The sequence below is a fragment of the Neofelis nebulosa genome, chromosome 4 (assembly GCF_028018385.1).
Source record: "Neofelis nebulosa isolate mNeoNeb1 chromosome 4, mNeoNeb1.pri, whole genome shotgun sequence".
NCBI lineage: Eukaryota > Metazoa > Chordata > Mammalia > Carnivora > Felidae > Neofelis > Neofelis nebulosa.
Window position 1 is genome coordinate 13,170,635 of NC_080785.1, and position 22,616 is coordinate 13,193,250.

Sequence of the window (22,616 nt, forward strand, 5' to 3'; positions counted from 1 at the left end):
GTCATGATCTCATGGTTCACGGGTTCGAGCCCTACCTTGGGCTCTGTGCTGACAGCTCAGAGTCTGGCCTGCTTCGGATTCTGTGTCTCCCTCTCTCTCTCTTTCCCCATCCCCTGCTCATGTCTCTGTCTCTCTCTCTCTCAAAAATAAACATAAAAGAATTAAAAAAAAAAAGAATAAAGCCAAATTATCATGATTTCCAGACATAATACTGACTAGGTAGTATTTTTTTTTCCTCTGAGACTCACGGATGGGTCTCCTGGAGCTCATTCTCTCCCAAAATGTCTCCCAAGAGTACTCCATGTGGTTTCACAAATAGATTCATAGGATTCCCTCTCGTTATTGGGAGTGAAAAACAAGGGGGTCTACAACAAAGAATCATCTGAAGGGAAATCTACTATAGTTCTTTATAAGTAACCCTGGGGGAGAGAAAGAGATAGGAGCGATAAAATGGTACAGCAATGGCCTCAACAATGGAAACTTCTGCTAGTCTGGTGTCATATTCATAATTTCATAATTTCTTTCCTCCATACAGCCATATACTTCCCTTTAATTTGTACATTATACAAATACATCATTATCCATAGACTCGGCCTGTCAACAACAGTGCAGAGCAGCATATCGTCACGAGGATACTTAAAACATGCAACAAAATACCAAAGATATACCTCCTATGAAAAAACAGGCCATTGAAAATACTCCCAGAGCATTTTTCTCCAGCTGAGCTAAAGAGGAGTGGGCCAAGGAATGAATGCCAAGGTCATGGATTAATTTGTTTGAGCACAATATATAGAAAAAGGCAAAGTTCATTTTATTGAGCTATAATCTTGATACCCCAGAATTTGTTAAAAGTTTTTATAATAAAACACCAAAGAAACATTCCTGAGGCAGTAATGACATCCAAAGTTCAAGAACCAATGACAAGCTGGGGTGTTGTAGGAGAGGGAACGGACTTAGGAGGCCTTCGTCTTCTAGTGGGCTTCCGAGCAATGAGGCTCCCAGCACAGTGTAACGGGGTCGAGTGAATGGGTGTGGGTCAACTTTCTGCGAACCTAGTGTGCCAAACATCCCGCTTAGGTGCAGCCTATCTAGCTCACAACTTCCCATTCCTATGAACAAAGCAGCACATTCATGGTCCTCTCTCATCAAGCTCTACTCTACCTTCCAGTCTCAGGCATTATCTTCTCCCTGGCACCCACCCCGTATCTCGGCCATACTGGACCATTTGATACGCCACGTGTGTGCCCCACAATTTCCTCTTCCGTTACTTTGTTCACATGCCTCTTCTATCTCGAATTCACTTTGCCTTCCTCCCACATGTGTCAAAATCTTACTCATCTTTAATTCCATATTGTCACCTTCTCCTTTATAATAATCTCTTCTATTCTGTGGTCCTCATCATATTTCTTTTGTATCTTATGATCTGTTGTTTTATATTCCAGTTATTTATTTATGCGGCTTCTCTCTTCGACAAGAATGTATGAAAAGAAAAATATTTAATTTAATTGAACCTATCACCCAAATGCTGAACTTTATGACACGTGGCCCTCTACCAGAGTGCTCTGGTTCTTCTTTATCCCTGATATCTTCTTTGTCCTTTATTCCTGCATTTTACATTTTTTTCTTTGTTTCTCATGACATGATTCCATTCAGCCTGAGGTGGTTCGTGGCTCCCCGCTGCTGTGTATCACGTCAAAACTCAACTTCCTCTATCCGAGTTCCAAGGTCGTCTAAAATTTAAATCAGCCTTTTCTGTTCAGCTTCATTTCTTCCTACTCCCAGCAGGCAACTCTCTTTTCTAATCCAAGAGAAGGTCAAGGTCATTTCAGCCAGGGCAAGATGCCAGATGAAGGGGACTGAACACTATGATAGTCTTGGTAAGGGAGGTTGGCCTAACTGGAATTATTTCCTACCTTAGCAGGCTTGCTGTCCAGGCTGCTGCCCTTCAGTGCTGTGACAGCTGGTCAGAACATTGCATTGTCCTGTCCAGGGGATCTCCTGATCCTGAGCTATCTACCAGATTGGATCTCTCTCTTGCCTTCAACACAGCATCTGGACTTCCTGACTAGTTTTATCCCATCACTCCGCTCCAATCTTAGACATCTTCTCTAGGCCAAGCTACTTATCCGGCTCTGGTTCCTTTCTCTGCCTTAACTTCCCACTCCCCTCAACCCCAGTCCATCACATCTTATGGCTGATCTCGTCGGTTTCTATGCTGCGTTGCTTCTCACTGACTCAGCATCTATGCCCAGTCAGTCAGTCAACACCAAAGGCTAAAGTTGTAACAATTCCCACTTTCCATAGTTCCCATGTATGTGACTTTGCCATGTTATAGGCTGAATTATGTTGCCAAAAAAGACACGTTGGAGTCCTGATCCTTACTACTTCATCTTGTGACCTTATTTGGAAATAGGATTGTTGCGGATGTAATTAGTTAAGGTGAGATCATATTGGAGTAGATTAAGCCCTTAATCCAATATGCCAAGTATTTTTGAAATGGGAAATTTGAGCACAGACACACACACAGGGAGAAGCCATGTGAAGACAGAGACAGAATTGGAGTGATGTAGCTACAAGCCAAAGAATGCTAAGGATTGACCACCACCACCAGAGGCTAGGAGAGAGGCATGGACAGCTTCTTCCTGAGAGCCCTCAAAAGGAACCAACCTTGCCAGCATCTTGACTTGGGACTTCTAGCCTCCAGAAGTGTGAGAGAAAAAAAATAGAAAAGAAAAATGTCTTTTGGTACTAGGACCTTCAGATAAACCAAAACAGCCATTCTCAAGAGCATCACAGATTAGCCCAGTGTACAAACCACAGGATGGCTGGACAGACACACGTGAGAGTGCCACATGCCCAAGCATCACATGCAGCGGGCATCCTATCTGTGCCTGATACAAATGTGCCGTTTGACATCAGTGGACTTCACTCAGATGGCTGCATTTGGCTGTCATTCATTCTCAATGTGAAAAGCGACTGACGCAGTGCATACAATGAATTTTATAATCATAATATTCAACAGGACTTCAGCAGATGATCAAGAAATACTGCCCCAAGGTAAATACCGAGATGCCAGCACTATCTTACCCTGGTATTTGTTTTCATCCATCCCAAACATGGCTCTTAAAACTTGGTCCTTATTTTAAATAATGTTTTATGCATGTGTATGACTTTTTATTGTAGATCCTAGATAACCTTTCGGAATCATGACAGGAGAAAGAGAGACAGAGGAAAGGCGAGAAACAGAGGCAGTAAGAGAGAGAGAGAGAGAGAACCAGTGACCAAGCAGTGCTGCCCAGAAAAAAGACAAATCGATTTTTAGTATAAATAAGTCCCAAATGTTGCATGGGACATCCTTATACTAAAAATGCATTCATGGTTTATCTGAAATTCATATTTAACTTAATCTGTCAACACAAAGGAATCTTCTAGCTCTTCCTCTCCCAAAGCTGTACGGCCATACAAGCATGGATACAGGATTCGTTTGCCTGAGGCACCAGTAGCTACAATGTAAGCAATTCTCTGGGAGCAACACACAGATAACGAACAAACAAAACAACAAAAATAAACAACAGCAGAAACTACCCACTGGCATAAACTCTTAAGTGCAAACAAGATCCATAATTCAAACCTTTGTTGGTGGCTGGTCAGGGATGCAGTTTATCCGTTCCACTTCATTGACCACTGGGCACTCAGCAGAACCCGGGGTGGTACTCGTTGTCTCAGGATCTGGGATATCCCACAAACAAATATAAAATGCCCATCAGACAGAACTAATATCACAGGCATTCGGTATCGTCACAGTTCTCAACGCCTCCAATGGTATGAACTCCGCTGATTGGGCTTCACGCCGATGTCCTTGAAATGTACACTTTCACTTTAGAAAGCTTCATTTTGTTCTAGCCGACTGTATTTACTAAGAACCAAATCCACCTTCTGCAGTCTGGGGGTCAGGAGACTATAGCTTGTGGGCCAAATCAGGTCACAGCCTGATTTTTAAATAAAGTATTGCTGGAACACAGCCACACCCATTTTTTAATGTATCATCTCTATCTGCTTTTGTGCTACCATGGCAAAATTAAGTAGTTTTGGCAAAGACCGTATGGCCTGAAAAATCTAAAGTATTAAGTATCTGCCCCTGAACAGAAACATCTGCAGACTGCTCTGGTCCTTTATTTTCACCCCCAGCAGCTGGTTCACAATAGGTTTGCACACAGGACATGTCCAGTGTATGTGGTTGTCTTGAATGTCACTGCCCTAATCATCATAACCTCAATTCTGGTGGCTCAGTCAATGGGCGTTCATTCCCTCAACATAGAATACTTCTGAGTGGTGACATACTTATGTAAATATAAAAGCCTCCTATGACAAAAAATGTAAAGGGAGGCCACCAATCTAAAAACTGGCAGTTAGGATCTGCCCAAGCGCCTTGATTCAGATTTAAAACTCAGTCAAATAAAAAAAGACACATTTACTGCATTCTAAAATAAGGAAGTCAGATTTATGTAGGTCACTACAATGTTAATAAGGACATTAAGACAAAACAGTGAGGCTTTCCATTAGCTTTCATTTCTTTTCCAATTCAAAAGTGGTGGATTAAGAGAACTCCATATTTGTGCCAGTTTCTGCATAAGGATTTTGGTTCCATCTTCGAGATCATAGGATCTTAAGAGTTGAGCAACCTTTGAGATCATTTGCTCTAACTCCCCACAAAAGTAGAAATTGTCAGGGCTGGGATGGAGGTAGGAGGGGCAGAGAAGTCTTCTAGCCACAGACTAACCTTTCATCACTTGGTTCGTAGAAGCTGTTCCTAGATGAACCACTCAGCACACTCCAGCCCCTCTTTCACACTAAGACAGCTCAATAAACTTTTAATTAAATAACTCTGGTAGTTGTTATTTTTTAAAGAACAGAACTTTGGCCTAAAATATTTTAATTGATTATATACTTACCCGATTGCCTTGCACATAAGGGGTAATTAGTTAGTAAGGGTTAATTAATATTGTTAACAAAGTTAGAATTATTCAATGCAATTCAGTAAATTTATTTCAAGAGTCAGCTGTGGAATCCTGCACTGTGCTAACTGGGAAATAAAAGTATCACCTTAGGCCTACAGAGAATACCTAAGTGGCTGCCACAGTTTCAGTCAGGGACTCACCGAGGCACATATCACATCCCCCTCCCCCTACACACACACAAACTCACACACTCACACATACTCACACCAGTGTATAGGAGAGCATCACTTCCCTGTCATTTATGAGGTTACTGCTCTGACAAGGGCAACGAACGCACGGAGGGAGAACACCAGAGTTCCTTGTTACCTTTAGATTCTGAAGAATCCATGGCTGAAAGCACAAACAGAGGAATAGTGATGATAAACACCACAAGCAGAAGAACACTGAGCATAAGCTCCAAACTTGTGAAATATTTCAACTTCTTTCTTGCCATCTACAAAAATAAGGAGAGGGGGGAATTTAAGATTTGAGTTTTATTTAATATACACCTGGTAATTTTTTAATGGCAAAGCTCAAATCTAAATCTAACATAAATAATATGAGTAACTCACAAACCCTTATGGATGTACCCATCACCTGGATTAAAAATGACCAATTCAGGGGCTCCTGGGTGGCTCAGTTGGTTAAGTGTCTGACTTCGGCTCAGGTCATGATCTCCCAGTTCATGGAGTTTAAGCCCCGCATCAGGCTCTGTGCTGACAGCTCTGAGCCTGGAACCTGCTTCGGATTCTGTGTCTCCCTCTCTCTCTCTGCCCCTCCCCCACTCATGCTCTGTCTCTCTCTGTCTCAAAAATAAATAAATGTTAAAAAAAAATGATCAAATCATGGCCAATCTCATTTTGTCTTTATTTCCAGTTACTTCTCTCCCTAACTCAGGATTATTTTGAAGCAAATCTTACTTAGATGGCTTTTAATCTGAAAATATCTAAGTATTGGGGCACCTGGCTGGCTCAGTTGGTGGCACGTGAGACTCTTGATCTCGGCGTTGTGAGTTTGAGCCCCATGATGGGTGTAGAGATTACTTAAAATTTTTTTCTTTAATATTTAAGCATTACAAATAAATTTCATGAAAGCCAAATAACTTACTGTTGTTATACCAAAAATATTTTAAAAATAATTCCTTAATCAGCAAATATCTAGTCAATGTTGAAATTTCCTTCCTTGTGTGATATTTTATAATTTGTTCTACTTTCATCAGGATGCAAGCAAGATTTATATATTGTAATTGGTTTGTGTCTGTTAACTGTTTTTTAATCAACAGGTTTGTTCTGTTGATTTCCCCACAATCTGGATTTTATAGATTGCATCCATAAACTAACAGTTTCTCTACTCTTATATTTCCTGTAAATTAATGATCAGATTTAGAGTTTTGACCAGATACAGGTTTGATTTTCTGGCAAGAATGGCTCACAGCAGGAGACACATAAAATCTAGCAGATTCTCCTTTTGTCATATTAATAGCCATTGGCGAGCATTTCTTAGACCCATTATTCAATTAGTTGTGACAGCGATACTATAATTCTACCATTCTTTATGTACTGGATAAAATATTACTGTAGAGAGAAATTTCCCCTCATCTATTACTTGGATCATAAAGGTTCAGTGCATATAGGAGAGGTAGTATCAACATTTGACTCTATTTCCTGGCTTTCAGAAGGAGTTGTTGCCCTAGCAACCTCCAAAGAGGACCAGTGAGAATATTTGTCCAATATTTTTATGAACTCATGGATTGAAACACATCTATACTAACACATTGATATTATTATCATTAATGCTCATTTTGCCTCATCTTTACCCAGTGGGAGTCTCTTCAAGTTGGTTGCTGGTAGTCTTTAATAGTTTCCTTGTCTCTGTTATGACTGATGACCTAGGCTCATTTTGCACATTTCCTGCCCCCAATCTCAAATCAAATGTCTCTGAAGAGGCTTTGTTCTTTTCAGTGGGAACAATATTTAGAAACCACAGTTTGGATGAGAGCTGTTGAATTCTACAACTGAATATAACTGATGGGTCATCCTGACCAGGTGGCTATCTCTGAATTCCCAGGGAGAATGGTCAATTTCAAACAAATACAGAAAGAACACATTTACCTATGCCTAAAGTTGTTATAAATCCTCACTAGGGATTAAAATATTTTGCCCAGCAGTTTAAAGCAGATGTTCAGCATTTGGAATCTCTGGGGTTAAGGCCTAGATACCTGATTTAAAAAAAAAAAAAAAAAAAAAATCTCCACAGATAATTCTGATATGCAAGTATGTTTCAGAAACAGTGACCTTATTATAGGCTTATAAACTGTAATAAACACATTTTATTAGGCAAACTCTATTAAGAAATGGTGTCCATGAAGTTAAAAACTAGAAGTGGAGCCAATAGCTACTCAAGCCCCTTCGTTTTATGCATAAATAAACTAAGGCACAGTAAGCAAAGCGCCTTGTTCAGAGTCACATGGTCAAGGACTAGAACCAAATTTTCCAAACAGCTGAATGTAGTTCTCTGTGGCTACTGTACCTATCCTGGCAGCTCTTGGTGGGTCCCTCACGAATAGAATATTCTTGAGCTTACCACAACCTCGATCTTCAAAACTCACTTCAACCTGTTCCTGTCCCCTTCTTCCAATCCACTCTTGATCTCCATCAGATTCGACTCAAGGTACTGCCTTCCAGACCGTAAAGGACTTGATACCTATCAACTGATGGCCACTGTAAGCTGTCTTGGAACTGAGTGTCCTTCTCCTCAATACATCTAACTTCCAGAACTTCCTACCAGAGAACTTCCCGCACAGATGGTACCCTCCCTCTGTGGAGTCTGAGGCAGCAGCTTGTGATCCCCAGTTCAGTGCTTCCTACCAAACAAACTACATGCTGGAGACAACCATGAAGCTGGTCTTGTTGGGGCGCTAATTATGGACAGTATTTTAAGTCAGAATTTGTGTCTTAAAGATTCATAGAATTCAAACTCTAAATCCTTCATCTTCAGAGGTCGAGCATAAAGTAGGCTTTGAAATATCCTCTCACTAATAAGGGAGGACTAGGCAAAGTCATCCTCACTCATTCAACCTTGTCATACCAGGGGAAGATAAAGGGAGACCTGTGCCCTGAGAGCAGCTGAACTGCTCTCGGGATGGATACTGATGCCATCGGTCCAGATATGGAGCCCAGCAACATGGCAAATGTCCTAATAAAAAATAAAATACCACCTACCCTATGACCCAGCAGTAGCACTGCTAGGAATTTACCCAAGGGATACAGGAGTACTGATGCATAGGGGCACTTGTACCCCAATGTTTATAGCAGCACTCTCAACAATAGCCAAATTATGCAAAGAGCCTAAATGTCCATCAACTGATGAATGGATAAAGAAATTGTGGTTTATATACACAATGGAGTACTATGTGGCAATGACAAAGAATGAAATATGGCCCTTTGTAGCAACGTGGATGGAACTGGAGAGTGTGATGCTAAGTGAAATAAGCCATACAGAGAAAGACAGATACCATATGGTTTCACTCTTATGTGGATCCTGAGAAACTTAACAGGAACCCATGGGGGAGGGGAAGGAAAAAAAAAAGAGAGAGGTTAGACTGGGAGAGAGCCAAAGCATAAGAGACTCTTAAAAAATGAGAAAAAACTGAGGGCTGATGGGGGGTGGGAGGGAGGGGAGGCTGGGTGATGGGTATTGAAGAGGGCATCTTTTGGGATGAGCACTGGGTGTTGTATGGAAACCAACTTGACAATAAATTTCATATATTTAAAAATAATAATAAAAATAAATAAAAAATAAAAAATAAATAAAAAATAAAATACCACATTCCTAAGAGTATGTTGACAAAGAAACAGGAACTAAAGGAAGGAAGAACTTGCAGCTGTTAAAGCAGGAACCACCGTGACTGGCACTGTCACTGGGTCTCTGAGCAGGTTCCCTTAGACCAGAAACGCACAGACCACGTTTAAGGTTTTTTCCTGACATGGAGCTAAACACCATGTGCATGTTCAGATGAGGATTATGCCTTGCAGACAGTCCTTTCTAGAAATTTCCCTCGGTGCCTCCATTGTGGGACTTTGTCCCTTGTGAAGGACAATTTTCATTCTGGCTTGAGCTGTGGCATCAGTAGCAAGGAACATAACTCCCCGGTCACCCACTCCACGTTCTTCCCAGGGTTACCCCAGATGCCACTGCATTTACCACCTCCTTCTTCTGACCCGCTACTACTATTCTCTTGTTATTCTCTCTTGAACACTAACTAAGTCGTATCTTTTGGCCACTTGTGTAAAATTCCAATGGCATTTTATTAAATAATGTTTGCTGTCTTTGAAAGGGAAAGCTTGACATTTCATGCCATTAGCTGAGCTAAGTTTTGAGAACCACAGCAATATCCTATCTGTTGACCTAAGACAGCAACATCCTACTCAGGATGTTGCATTCTATATTTGCAACAATACTGACACATGAGAATGACCAGGCTAATTTTCTATTTTACCAGTGAAAGAAGGACTGGTGGTCTATGTGTTTATATGACACACTCCCAAGGCTCAGGACAAGTCCACGGCACAATTAGGGATCCTGACTTCCACCTTAAGGATTGTCTTTATGACCTCACTGCCTCTTAGGTAAAGGGCACACTCTGTCTTTCACATTTTGGGTGAGAATGTACATCTATAGACACAGATACAGCACTGCTTCAAAAGCATGAGAAACTCTGTAGAGCCATACTATAATGCAGAAATGTGTCACTCAACAGACAGTGCAGCTGATGAGTTACAATCAATACATCACGCAGAATGGAAAAAGAAATTTCCCTGTAAGGTCCCACATAGAAGCAGGGAACGAATCCATTGTCACATTGGATGGTATGATGGAATAATTTCTAAAATGAGTTTCATTGATCTAACTAGTTTCTTGTATCCCCTTAAGTTATAGGAATGAATTGCTCCATGTGCAAGGCCAGCGGTTTTGAGGCTTCATGAGTTTGTAATGGCTGCCGTTACTTACAAGATGAAATGGTATCATCTGTAGTCTAAATCTATTTTTAGGTTTATGTATTTATTTTGAGAGAGAGAGAGAGAGTAAGTAGGAGAGGGGCAGAGAGGGAGGGAAAGAGAGAGCATCCCAAGCACTGACAGTGCCTGAACCCAAAAACCATGAGATCCTGACCTGAACCAAAGTCGGATGCTTAACTGACTGAGCCCCCCAGGCGCCCCTATAGTCTAACTCTTAATAATCACTCTAGCTAAGGTTTTGGGGCTTCTGTATTCCAGGTATTTTCCAAACATTACTAGTCACCTTTATAATCCTGAAATACAGGTATTATTCATCTCTATTTTATGAGCAATGAAACAGAGGTCAGAAAGGTATAAAACTTATCAGCAGTGATAAACAGTAGAGCTGAAATTCACTCTAAGTCTATACTCCAAAGGCATGCTTCTCTTCATGACTACAGCAAAACCCACACCCTCCCCCAACCCTATCTTCTACACTTACAAGAATCGTGTTTCTTCAGTTCAAACAACATCTCCTCTGGGACTTAAAATTAACCCTTCCTCCCTCTCTTGCTCCCAAGCAATCTATCTGTATCTATACTCATAACTCTGAGGACAATCTGTCTTCCTTTCCTAAGTTTTAAGCTGCTAGAGGCCAGTGAGTGAGAATATCTCACCCCTCCCTGAGTTATCCGTCTCAGCCTGACAGTCAGAGATACTGACTCCCTGGTTCTGTTGACAGGTTGGGCGGGGGGGGCACTGATAGAGAGTCCAGGACTGGGCCATTCTCCTGTTGAGAGTTGCCTCTTTTGGGAATCCAGAGCCCTTTCAGTTACCTAATGATGCCACCATCATTTTCTCTGTGCTCTATGATGGGGAAAATGTTGGGAAGAATTCCACAGTGCCTCATGGGATGCCCCTGGCAGGTGCTGTAAATGAGTATTTGCTGATTCAGGAGCAAGACTGAGTGGAAACAACACTATAAGATGCTCTATATCACAGGTGCACTTCAGGGACCTCATTCCTCTTTCCTGAGGGATAAAATGAGGGACAAAATGAGAAACCATGCGCCTTCATCCCAGGAATCTTGCCAGTAACCGCAGGAATCCAAGTGAAAAAAAGAAAAAGAAAGAAATGGATATAAAAAATAATATAAATTGGAATGCAGTTATTTATTTTACAAAAGGATCCAAGTCAAGGTTTCTTTTAATCAACCATTTTTGAAGTATTAAAGAGAGATAATCAATATCTCTAGGGAGGTTTTTTTCAGAATATACAGCCATTCCCTCTCCATATGACCTTTGTAACTATTTTTCTTTTTTTTTTTTTTTTTTTTAAATTTTTTTTTTTTCAACGTTTTTTATTTATTTTTGGGACAGAGAGAGACAGAGCATGAACGGGGGAGGGGCAGAGAGAGAGGGAGACACAGAATCGGAAACAGGCTCCAGGCTCCGAGCCATCAGCCCAGAGCCTGACGCGGGGCTCGAACTCACGGACCGTGAGATCGTGACCTGGCTGAAGTCGGACGCTTAACCGACTGCGCCACCCAGGCGCCCCTGTAACTATTTTTCATATGAATAACAGCCTTCATATGAGTTGTAAACATAAAAAAAAATAGCTGGAAACCATCTCTTTATAAGGAAAACATACATTAGTAAATCCACTTTCTGGAAGATAATGCTCTTCACAGCCTGTTTATTAAGTCCAACCATAGCTGAACACTGGTTATACCCCTCTGCTGCTCTATCCCCCCTACTCTTAGCTCAGGGCCCAGTGATCTCTCTGTGCAGAACTGCCTCCAACTCTACAGACCCCTTTCCTCAGGCTGATTATGAGCTGAGATAGTCTCTGCTCTGCTATACCCAGCACAACGGTCATGTCTGCTTTTCTTTTTCCATTTTGTTACAGACTCATTTCATTTGGTACATCTTTATAAGAATATCAGTGGAAGTTTGGAAAGGAAAACAGGTAAAGTCATATGATCCGTCTACCATCTTAAACCTTTCTGGGTAGGTTTTAAAAGTTCCCCAAATGAGTTTGATATTCAGTTCCCTCCACTACTGTTTTAAAATCACGTTGGGAATTTTGAGTTGATCAGTGTATTTAATAATATCATATGACACTATCTTATAGGGTGGGAGGAGGAATGGCAGGTATAAATTGAGGATGGTGAAAAATGGGACAAATATTAAGTTGGAGACTGTAAAAACAAAAAACCAAATAACACATCTGGAGGGAGTCTTAAGGGATGGATGGTCCCTTGTGAAATTATCAACCCCATCAAAACACCCCTAGTATGTCAATGTACCCTCTCTACCCCCAGCTCATTTGTGGTCAAGCACGTAAGTTTTCTGAAGGTGTTCTTCCCAAAGGTGTGTCTACTTCCTTAGACACGCCCTTTTCTTCTCCTTTTCTTCCTCAAAGTGTGAGCTCCCAGGGCATAAAAATTATGCCTGCTTCTTCCTCTTTATTTCCTTAAGTATCTACTGGTAGAATCTGCATAATCAATACTTATTGATCAATAATATTTTACTCTCTGGTTGATTGCTAAATATTTCATTAGTATTTTCCTTCATCTTATCCCCAAGTTCTCCTTCTCAGAACAAAGAACATGCAGAATAGGGCATGAGAATACTGGAGCTTGACTTCCTGCCCTACCATTTCTTGCTGTCACAGTCAAAAGAATTTCCCTAATAGTCCTGAGTCTTGGTTTTCTTTGAAATTTTTTTTGATGCTAATTTATTTTTGAAGGAGAGAGAGACCGAGTGTGAGTAGGGGAGGGGCAGAAAGAGAGGGAGACACGGAATCCGAAGCTGGCTCCAGGTTCTGAGCTGTCAGCACAGAATCCGATGTGGGGCTCAAACCTACAAACCGTGAGATCATGACCTGAGCTGAAGTCGCACGCTTAAGTGACTGAGCCACCCAGGTGCCCCTTGAGTCTTGGTTTTCTTATCTGTAAAAAGTGAAGCTAACAATACCTATTGTAATTATTACCTATCATCATTTTCTTATTGTGAAAATCAAATAAACACTTCACATTTAAAAACATTACATGTCATTATGTTATTATTTGCCTTAGAGAAGATAGTGGGTGCTGGGTAAGAAGCAGGATGTTCCTAAGACATACGTTCACCCCATTTTCAGTGAGTGCGGCAGCGCATCTCACTCGGTGTTTCACGACCTGGCTCCTGTCTTTATGAACCCTTTCTGATCTACCCTCCTAGCTGCTAAGCGCTTTAGAGCCTCACGTGTTGGGTGAGTCACGCACTACCTGAGTCACAGGTGCACGAAGTCAGGAGGAAACAATGGGAGGCAAAGTGTCAGGCTTGTCCGTTCAAGACCCACTTTCTGCACCCACATCCACAGCTCCTCTCCCATGCTGTCTTGTAAATCATGCTAGCTTCACTCAAAAAGCACAGCCCGGTTCTTCTTCCCTCAGGCCTCAATCTAACTCTCCCAGCTCGGGAATCTGAAACTTACTGTTTCATTCTGCCTTGTAGCCTCATTCTCTACCCAATCAGCAAGCTCCACATGCAAGCTCCACATTCTCCACGGTCCTTCACCAAAGGGTTAAATGACAAGAGGATTCGCTTCCTATACACTGATGAGAAATTGCTCTTTATTGGGGCCACTGGGTGGCTTGGTCGGTTAAGCATCCGACTTCAGCTCAGGTCATGATTTCATGGTTTGCAAGTTTGGGTCCCGAGTCAGGCTCTGTACTGACAGCACGGAGCCTGAAGCCTACTTTGGATTCTGTGTTTCCCTCTCTCTCTACCCCTCCCTCACTCAAGGTCTCTCTCTCTCTCTCTCTCTCTCTCTCTCAAAACAAAAATAAACGTTAAAAAAAATAAAAAGAAATTGCTCTTTGTCAATATAATGCCCTCTTACTTTGTGAAAGGAAATGTAGCGGCTGTACCTTTCCCTATGAGGATGACTTTGGTTCTTCTAAACTAAATTACCCAACTCCAATCTTTCTTACCTGTTCTGTCCCCAATACCTCACACTCCCAAAGGCCTTATAAGGTATCCCGTAATATTAATTTTGCATATAAAATTCCATAAAAATTAATAACCTTCCATGCCTGATATAATGAAGTTGGCTAGTGAGGTAAAGAGTGATCTCGGGGCACCTGGGTGGCGCAGTCGGTTAAGCGTCCGACTTCAGCCAGGTCACGATCTCGCGGTCCGTGAGTTCGAGCCCCGCATCAGGCTCTGGGCTGATGGCTCGGAGCCTGTTTCCGATTCTGTGTCTCCCTCTCTCTGCCCCTCCCCCGTTCATGCTCTGTCTCTCTCTCTGTCCCAAAAATAAATAAAAAACGTTGAAAAAAAAATTAAAAAAAAAAAAAGAGTGATCTCATGTCCACTGGCAAGGACAGGAGTTATCAGAACGCCTATCTGAGTGGTTGTGTCTTCTTCCCTTTGGTGGTTGCTAGTAGCTGTGAGATAGGAGATTGCTTATGTTAAGTTTCTCCAATGTTTATAAACGCACTATGTGAGACACTATGAAGTAAAAGGTACCCAGACATTGTACCCACAGTCAAACCGTAAACACCATATACTTAATTAAGATTTGACAAAAACTATTAAAACTACGTACACTCAATCTGGAATTTCCTTTGTACACATTTAGCTCACACATACACTTGCACATCGAGGTAAGATCAAGGTTTTTCACTGCGGCTGATACGAAACATATATAACAGCAAAAGACTGAGAATAGTGTAAATATCCATAGATAGGAGTGAGTAAAGTGTTGCAATAAAATAAAATTCATTATTTTTCAAAATTACGATATGGTAGGTTTTTAAATTTTTTTTTTAATGTTTATTTCTGAGAGAGAGACAGACAGAGAGTGAATGGGGGAGGGCAGAGGGGGAGACACAGAATCTGAAGCAGGCTGAGCTGTCAGCACAGAGCCCAAGGGGGAGCTTGAACTCATGAACTGCGAGATCATGGGGGAGCTTGAACTCATGAACCGCGAGATCATGACCTGAGCCAGTCAGGTGCTTAACTGACTGAGCCACCCAGGTGCCCCTGATAATGGTGGTTTTTTTTAAAAAGTCCACATATTCTTTGATATTCCTCCCTTCAGAAAGGGAGTCAAATCCCCTGTCCCTCACTCTTTGAGAGTAGGCTGGACTCAGTGACTCACTTCTAACAAACAGAATGTGGTGGAAGGAATGGTGTATGACTCCCAAGGCTAGGTTATAAAAGGCACTACAGCTTCTTCCTTTCTATTTCTCTTGGATCATTTCCTTGCTCTTTTTCTTGGTTTGTTTCTTGGAGAAGCCAGCTTCCACGTCATAGTGACACTCAAGGAGGCCTATGAGAAGGTCCAACAACCAGCGAGAAACTGAGGCCATTAGCCAATAGCCAAGGAAGGGCGTCATCTCAGAAGTGGGTTCTCCAGGCCAAGTCAAGCCTTCAAATGACTACAGCCCCTGGCAACATCTTGGCCACGATTTCATGAGACATCTTTTTTTTTTTTTTTTTTTTTTTAAATTTTTTTTTCAACATTTTTTATTTATTTTTGGGACAGAGAGAGACAGAGCATGAACGGGGGAGGGGCAGAGAGAGAGGGAGACACAGAATCGGAAACAGGCTCCAGGCTCCGAGCCATCAGCCCAGAGCCTGACGCGGGGCTCGAACTCACGGACCGTGAGATCGTGACCTGGCTGAAGTCGGACGTTTAACCGACTGCGCCACCCAGGCGCCCCTCATGAGACATCTTGACCCAGAACCACCTAGCTAAGCTGCTCCTGCATTTCTAACCCATAGAAACTGTGAAATAAAAAATATTTCTTGTTTTGAGCTGTGAAATTTGGGAGTAATTTACTATGCAGCAATAGATAATTAATAGGCATGGATAATAAGACTTCTTGAATAATGTATCATTTGCATTTAAAAAAATCTTTCCGAGGCAAGGGAATTAAAAGCAAAAATGAATTACTGAGACCTTATGAAGATAAAAAGCTTCTGCACAGCAAAGGAAACAACCAACCAAACTAAAAGGCAACCAACAGAATGGGAAAAGATATTTGCAAATGACATATCGGACAAAGGGCTAGTATCCAAAATCTATAAAGAGCTCACCAAACTCCACACCTGAAAAACAAATAACCCAGTGAAGAAATGGGCAGAAAACATGAATAGACACTTCTCTAAAGAAGACATCCGGATGGCCAACAGGCACATGAAAAGATGCTCAACGTTGCTCCTCATCAAGGAAATACAAATCAAAACCACACTCAGATCTCACCTCACGCCAGTCAGAGTGGCCAAAATGAACAAATCAGGAGACTATAGATGCTGGAGAGGATGTGGAGAAACGGGAACCCTCTTGCACTGTTGGTGGGAATGCAAATTGGTGCAGCCACTCTGGAAAGCAGTGTGGAGGTTCCTCAGAAAATTAAAAATAGACCTACCCTATGACCCAGCAATAGCACTGCTAGGAATTTATCCAAGGGATACAGGAGTACTGATGCATAGGGGCACTTGTACCCCAATGTTTATAGCAGCACTCTCAACAATAGCCAAATTATGCAAAGAGCCTAAATGTCCATCAACTGATGAATGGATAAAGAAATTGTGGTTTATATACACAAGGGAGTACTACATGGCAATGAGAAAGAACGAAATATGGCCCTTTGTAGCAACGTGGATGGAACTGGAGAGTGTGATGCTAAGTGAAATGAGCCATACAGAGAAAGACAGATACCATATGTTTTCACTCTTATGTGGATCCTGAGAAACTTAACAGAAACCCATGGGGGAGGGAAAGGAAAAAAAAAAAAGAGGTTAGAGTGGGAGAGAGCCAAAGCATAAGAGACTGTTAAAAACTGAGAACAAACTGAGGGTTGATGGGGGGTGGGAGGGAGGGGAGGGTGGGTGATGGGTATTGAGGAGGGCACCTTTTGGGATGAGCACTGGGTGTTGTATGGAAACAAATTTGACAATAAATTTCATATACTGAAAAAAAAATAAAAATAAATAAATAAATCTTTCTGCCTCTTATCAAAAGTCTTTTTGTGTCATATATTTAAATATGGTTACCTGTTCTATGGAACAATGATAATAATTTTTTTAGTATTTGTTTATTTTGAGAGAGAGAGAGAGAGAGAGAGGGAGAGAATCCCAAGCAGGCTCCACTCTGTTCAGTGTAAAGCCTGAAGCAGGGCTCCATTCCATGAGTCATGAGATCACAAACTTAGGTGAAATCAACAGTCAGATACTTAAGCAACTGAGCCACCCAGGCACCCCTGGAACAACAATAATTATTTTCTCCCTATAGAAGAGAAACATTTCCTTAAACCTTATTGAAAAAAAAAAAAAACCTTCAGCATCTTCTAGCTGATATTACTTTCTGAATCACAGGGATCTTGATGGTGAAATCTATAATCTAATTTAGGAATGCAACTTAGGAAAACAAAATCTAGACAAATGGCAAAAGGCAAATACAGTAAGAGAGGAATTTAAATTGCTTTTAATTGCTTTAAAAAGAAAAATGTTAAAAAAAACCTGTTATTTGGCAGTCTGTCATCAATCTTTAAATATTTTATTCCACATAACAAAAATTGTGCAATTTGATAATCATGATAAAAATAACTAATGATGATTGAGTGAATGTGCTAAAAGGTTACATAATTTTTTGCATGAAATCCTCACGACATCTCCAAGTTAATTATTGTGACAGCCCCACTTTCAGATGAGGAAATTAAAATTTCAGCAAGGTCGAATAACTTGCCTGATGTCACACAGCGGATAACAAGCAAAGCCACAATTTCAACACTGGCCTTTGGACTCCACGGCCAGATTTTCAACCATTACTCTGTAGTCTAAGTTATAACGCCCCATGTTGTACACCAGCTCAGGCTTTTTGTGAGATTGCAGTTTTATCAGACAGTATCTGGGTCATTAACTAAGTACTCAGAATGTGCACGGTACAAGGCTAAATACTTCCATGCATTATTTCCATCAGTCCTCACAACCACTTTACAAGGAGGGACTGTAATTATCTCCAGGTTACCAATAGTTAAGTGAGTTTGATAGAAGTTACGGTGCCCAAGGTCCAGCGCTCAGAGCTCAGCTTCAAACCAGGGAGTCTGATTCCAAATGTCAAGCAATGCAGGAAACTTCTGTATTTCTGAATAATTAAGGCTGCTAAATTAAGAGGAGGTACATGAGAGATAGCTGTGTCCTTCCCGAGATAATCATGGGGTTGGAAGCTTTATGGAGAGAAAAGGAAACAAAAATTCTGCAACATTTCAGTCCCCACAGCACCTGGGGGATTCAAAAGTGCTTTTGTAAGCATCCATAGAAGTCAATTCACTTTAAGGGTGTGGCCCACAGCACTCTGTCGAGTTCTCCATGAGACCAAGAACGAGCAGCTGATGCACACTTTCCATAATTATTCATCATCAAGTTATCAATGCTATGTCTTTGGGGGGAGGCTAGATCTGATTGCAGTGTATTTATTCACTCCTCAATTATTTATTAAGCTCCCACAATGTGCCAAGCATTCTTCCAGGAGCTGGTTCGACAACAAACACAACAGATAAAGCTTCTTGTCCTCATGGGACTTATGCTCTTGTGGTTAGAAAAAGATGCAATAAACAAGTGCACCTGTCATCCAGGTCAGGCTGTGGTAAGTGCAATGGAGAAGGGGGAAGATAAGGAAGGTGGGGGTGAGGGTTGCAGTTTCAATTAGGCTGCTCATAGAGGAGCTCACTTGCAAAGACCAAATGATTACTGTACGTAAACTGTGCAGACTCCAACAGTCATTGTTTCCTCTTGAATTAAAATGGTTATATTAGGTGCCCGGGTGGCTTAGTCAGGTAAGCATCTGACTTCGGCTCAGGTCATGATATTACGGCTCATGAGTTTGAGCCCCGCACCTGGCTCTCTGCTCTTAGTGAAGTGCCTGTTTCAGATCCACTGTCTCTCTCTCTCTCTCTCTCTCTCTCTCTCTCTCTCTCTCTCTCTCTCTCTCTGTCTCTCCTCTGCTCTCTCTCTCTCTCTCTTTCTCAAAAATAAATAAACATTTCAAAAATAAAATAAAATAAACTGGTTATATGAATAATTGCCAAAGGTCATTTTCCTGCTGTTATAACTATTTAGGCAAAGCAGGTAGATTAAACAAGGTAGGGGCCTGAACTATTGAAATAGCTATCAAAAGTAATTCCAGAAAACCGGATAATCTATTGTCATATTTTCCAAATACAGTGTCTGAATTTGCATATGATGATCTAAGCCTTTCTTTTAAAAATCCTTTGATAACACAAGGCAAGAGGTCGAGTGGAAAAGAGAGGGTTAGTTTTATAGAGACTGAGAATTTTCAAAGAGGAGCCCAGCCAGGCATGGCTATTCCTCAAAATTTCTGGGCAAAACTTACTGGGTTGGTTCATTGTCTCCCAGCTACTGTCTAACCCCTCCGGGCCTCAGTTTCCCCATCTGAACCACAAAGGGATCATCTCTAGAAGATAGATATGGCCTACCATGACCCCAGCACCAGGGTGGGCAAAGGCTTTTCTGCCTCGTCACCTTCTGCAGCTAACTCCTGAACCCACTTTAAATGGAAACTGTCTTCTTCCAAGTCCACCAGCTCACGGGTATTCCACGCTTATGGAGCAGTTTGTAAAGTAACTTTATCAGCTCATCAAAGCTCATTTTACAAGGGAATGGTTGACAACAAAAACATCACTGACATCGCGTGTCTAAGCATGAGTGAAATAGTGATGAGCTGTCTTAAAAGTGGGGTAAAGGACAGAATGTCCTTGCGCATCATGTGGTCACTGATACACGTTGGCCCTGCCCAGCACAACAAACCACAGACCCCTCCCCTTTCACTCCCACCCGGCCCAGCACACGTGCACTCACTGTTCTGCAACATGACATCAGAGCAATAGCCAGTGTGGACAGCGGGAGGTCCCTTTGGCACATGAAGGCCACTGTCCGGACCCCATATCAGGGACCACTGGTAGCCTTTTCTAGTGAGCCCATGCAACTGATCTTGGCCTCCTTCTCTTTCCCCAACAGAAACTCTTCCTTCCCACCTCAGTAACCAGGAAATGCCCACATGGGTCTAGCACCAGTGAGGACCCAGCTTTCTTCAGGCTTTACCAGAGAGAGACCATCAGCAACAAGTTGCCGCCTTCCCCTTCCCTCAGCACTTCGTTCTGTTTCACACAAGGCTGCCAGCGCAGGCCCTGTGTCTTCCCCTCTGTGCCTCCTCTCTGACTCCACAGGAAGTCTCTCACACTCCCCACAGCCCCCCGCACACCAACGCCTGCCCACGCCCCTGTAACTCACACACTACCTGGACTCTTCCCTAGAATAATTCTTTATTCCATCACTGAGGCACCCAACTCATGGAGGTAGCAATAGATTTCTCAATTTCCTGACCACAATGGACTCTCTAATTACCACCGCTCAACCACAACTCAGCATCCTTCCAGAAGGAATGTCCTGATGGACTCTATTCTAACCCCTCTGCCTCCCTTCCCCCACCTCACCTCCTGAATCAGGAAGAATTGCTACCTTGAGTATTTGTTCTTTCATCACCCTCCCCTAAATGCACACACACAACACACACATGCACAAAGGCTTAGCTACAGTAGGGCTTGTAGACCCAGCCTTGGTCCAGAAGAAGGCACACACATGCACGCAAGCACACACACACACACACACACACACACAGAGCAAGAAAAAAAATTAAATGAGTTGAACCTTGTTTTCAGTGTGTGTTTGTGTAATTATGTTTGCTGTGTAGTTCTGTGTTTCATCAGTGGCAAGGACGGTCTGACTAAAGGAGATCAGCACCAGTCCACACACACTTGCACACACACATCTAGAGCCATAAATAAACACACTGTTCACAAACATACCTCATCACTTCCTACCACTGTTGCCACTCTCCCGAAGGATGGTCTAGTAAGAGAAACAAGGAGCACAGTCCACAGAGTGCAGTCACAGCCCTGCTGAGTGGTTACTGTGTCCATGCTAAGGGGTTTCAAATGCAGATGACTGTCCAGCTTTCATTCGCAAGATCAGATTTGCTAGTTAATTAGTAATCATGGTCTTCCTCCAAGAACATCCCTAAGAACCTGGAGGAAGACGTGATTGCCCTGACTCTCTCTGACCCCTCCAGGTGCCGAATGTACATTCAGAGGTGAGCACATTCAGGCGCCTTGCGAGAGAACACAGACCGACTCAACCAGTGGATGATAAAAAGCAAAACAGAAACCATCTCAGTGTCCCATTGACATTCACTAACACAACCTTCTGATTTGTGATTTGAAGGAAATAATTTTGAAAATGTTTTTAGAATAGTCTTCTCTGGTCTCTAGAAGAGTTGTCCGCAAGCATTTTTATGCTATGGAGATCCTTTGGCAGTCTGGTGCCTCCGGGAACCTCTCTTAAAATTACATCCTTATTTTTTTATTTTTTAAAAATGTTTATTTATGTATTTTGAAGAGGGGAGGGGAAGAGAGAGAGGGAGAGAGAGGATCCCAAGCAGGCTCCACGCTGTCAGTGCAGAGCCTGACTCGAGGCTCGATCCCATGACCCTGGGATCATGACTTGAGCTGAAATCAAGAGTTGGATGCTTAACCGATTAAGGCACTCAGGCATCCCTAAAATTATATTTTCAAAAGCATGAGACAAAATACATAAGGATACAAAGAAAACAGATTTGATTGAATTAGTTACTAATTTTTTTTTAATTTTTAATGTTTATTTTTGAGAGACACAGAGAGAGAAAGAGAGAGAGAGAGAGAGAGCAGGGGAAGGGCAGAGAGAGAGAGGGAGACACAGAATCTGAAGCAGGCTCCAGGCTGTCAGCACAGAGCCTGATGCGGGGCTCAAACTCACAAACCATGAGATCATGACCGGAGACGAAGTCAGACACTCAACAGACTGAGCCACCCAGACACCCCGAGGATTTTTTTTAATTGCAATATAACAATGCATGTGTTTCTTTAATGATATATTAGCTAACAAATCTAGTAAGAGGACTAACCGCTATCACAATCTCAAAACAGTGATAAGTATAAATAGTATCTTGAGATTGTGGTCAAAACATGATACAAAAGTAACTACAGCTTCTCTTGGAACCAAATTCTTAGGTACCTCTAACACTACTCATGTTTGTGACCTCACTTTATACTTAAAAGACAAATTTTAGCTGGATTTTAGCAAAGAAAAAAATACATAAATATTGCCCCTTCTAAGTTCACTTGCTTTCTGAATTACATCCATGAATTATATCTGAATTATATCCACGAATCCCAGGATTTTAGAGCGCTGCTCTAAAATTTCCTGGCAGATCCCCCCCTCAAATGTGCCCCTCCAAGTGTGACCCATAAGCCTGTTTTTGCCAGTCCCCAAGGAAATAAGTACTAAAATTAGAAGGCTTTGCTGTAATATGACAGAATAATTTTATGTTCTTTGACCCTAATAATTAAAAAATGGAGTGGGTGTTTGTGTATGCCTGGTTTTTCATTTCCTTTCTCTTGTAAGTCATTTGTATCTTAAGTTTACAAAAATCTCAGTCTGTGACATGGTGGAAATAAAAAAAAAAAATTCTCTTCAGCATAGAGAGTGTAAAAAACCCCACCCAACTGTTA

At 41.8% G+C, this 22,616-nt stretch overlaps 1 protein-coding gene across 1 annotated transcript in view; it reads right to left on the reverse strand.

Moving 5' to 3' along the window:
* MGAM (maltase-glucoamylase) overlaps positions 1–21,208 on the reverse strand; it is a 92,269-nt gene extending 71,061 nt beyond the window's left edge. The window contains exons 1-3 of the mRNA XM_058724037.1: positions 20,877–21,208; positions 5,325–5,451; positions 3,632–3,729 (exon numbers count right to left, since the gene is read on the reverse strand). Of these exons, the coding sequence (XP_058580020.1) occupies positions 3,632–3,729; positions 5,325–5,451; positions 20,877–20,990 (339 nt within the window). The 5' untranslated portion in view covers positions 20,991–21,208. The remainder of the gene's footprint in view (positions 1–3,631; positions 3,730–5,324; positions 5,452–20,876) is intronic.
* Between the last annotated feature and the right edge of the window lie 1,408 nt (positions 21,209–22,616).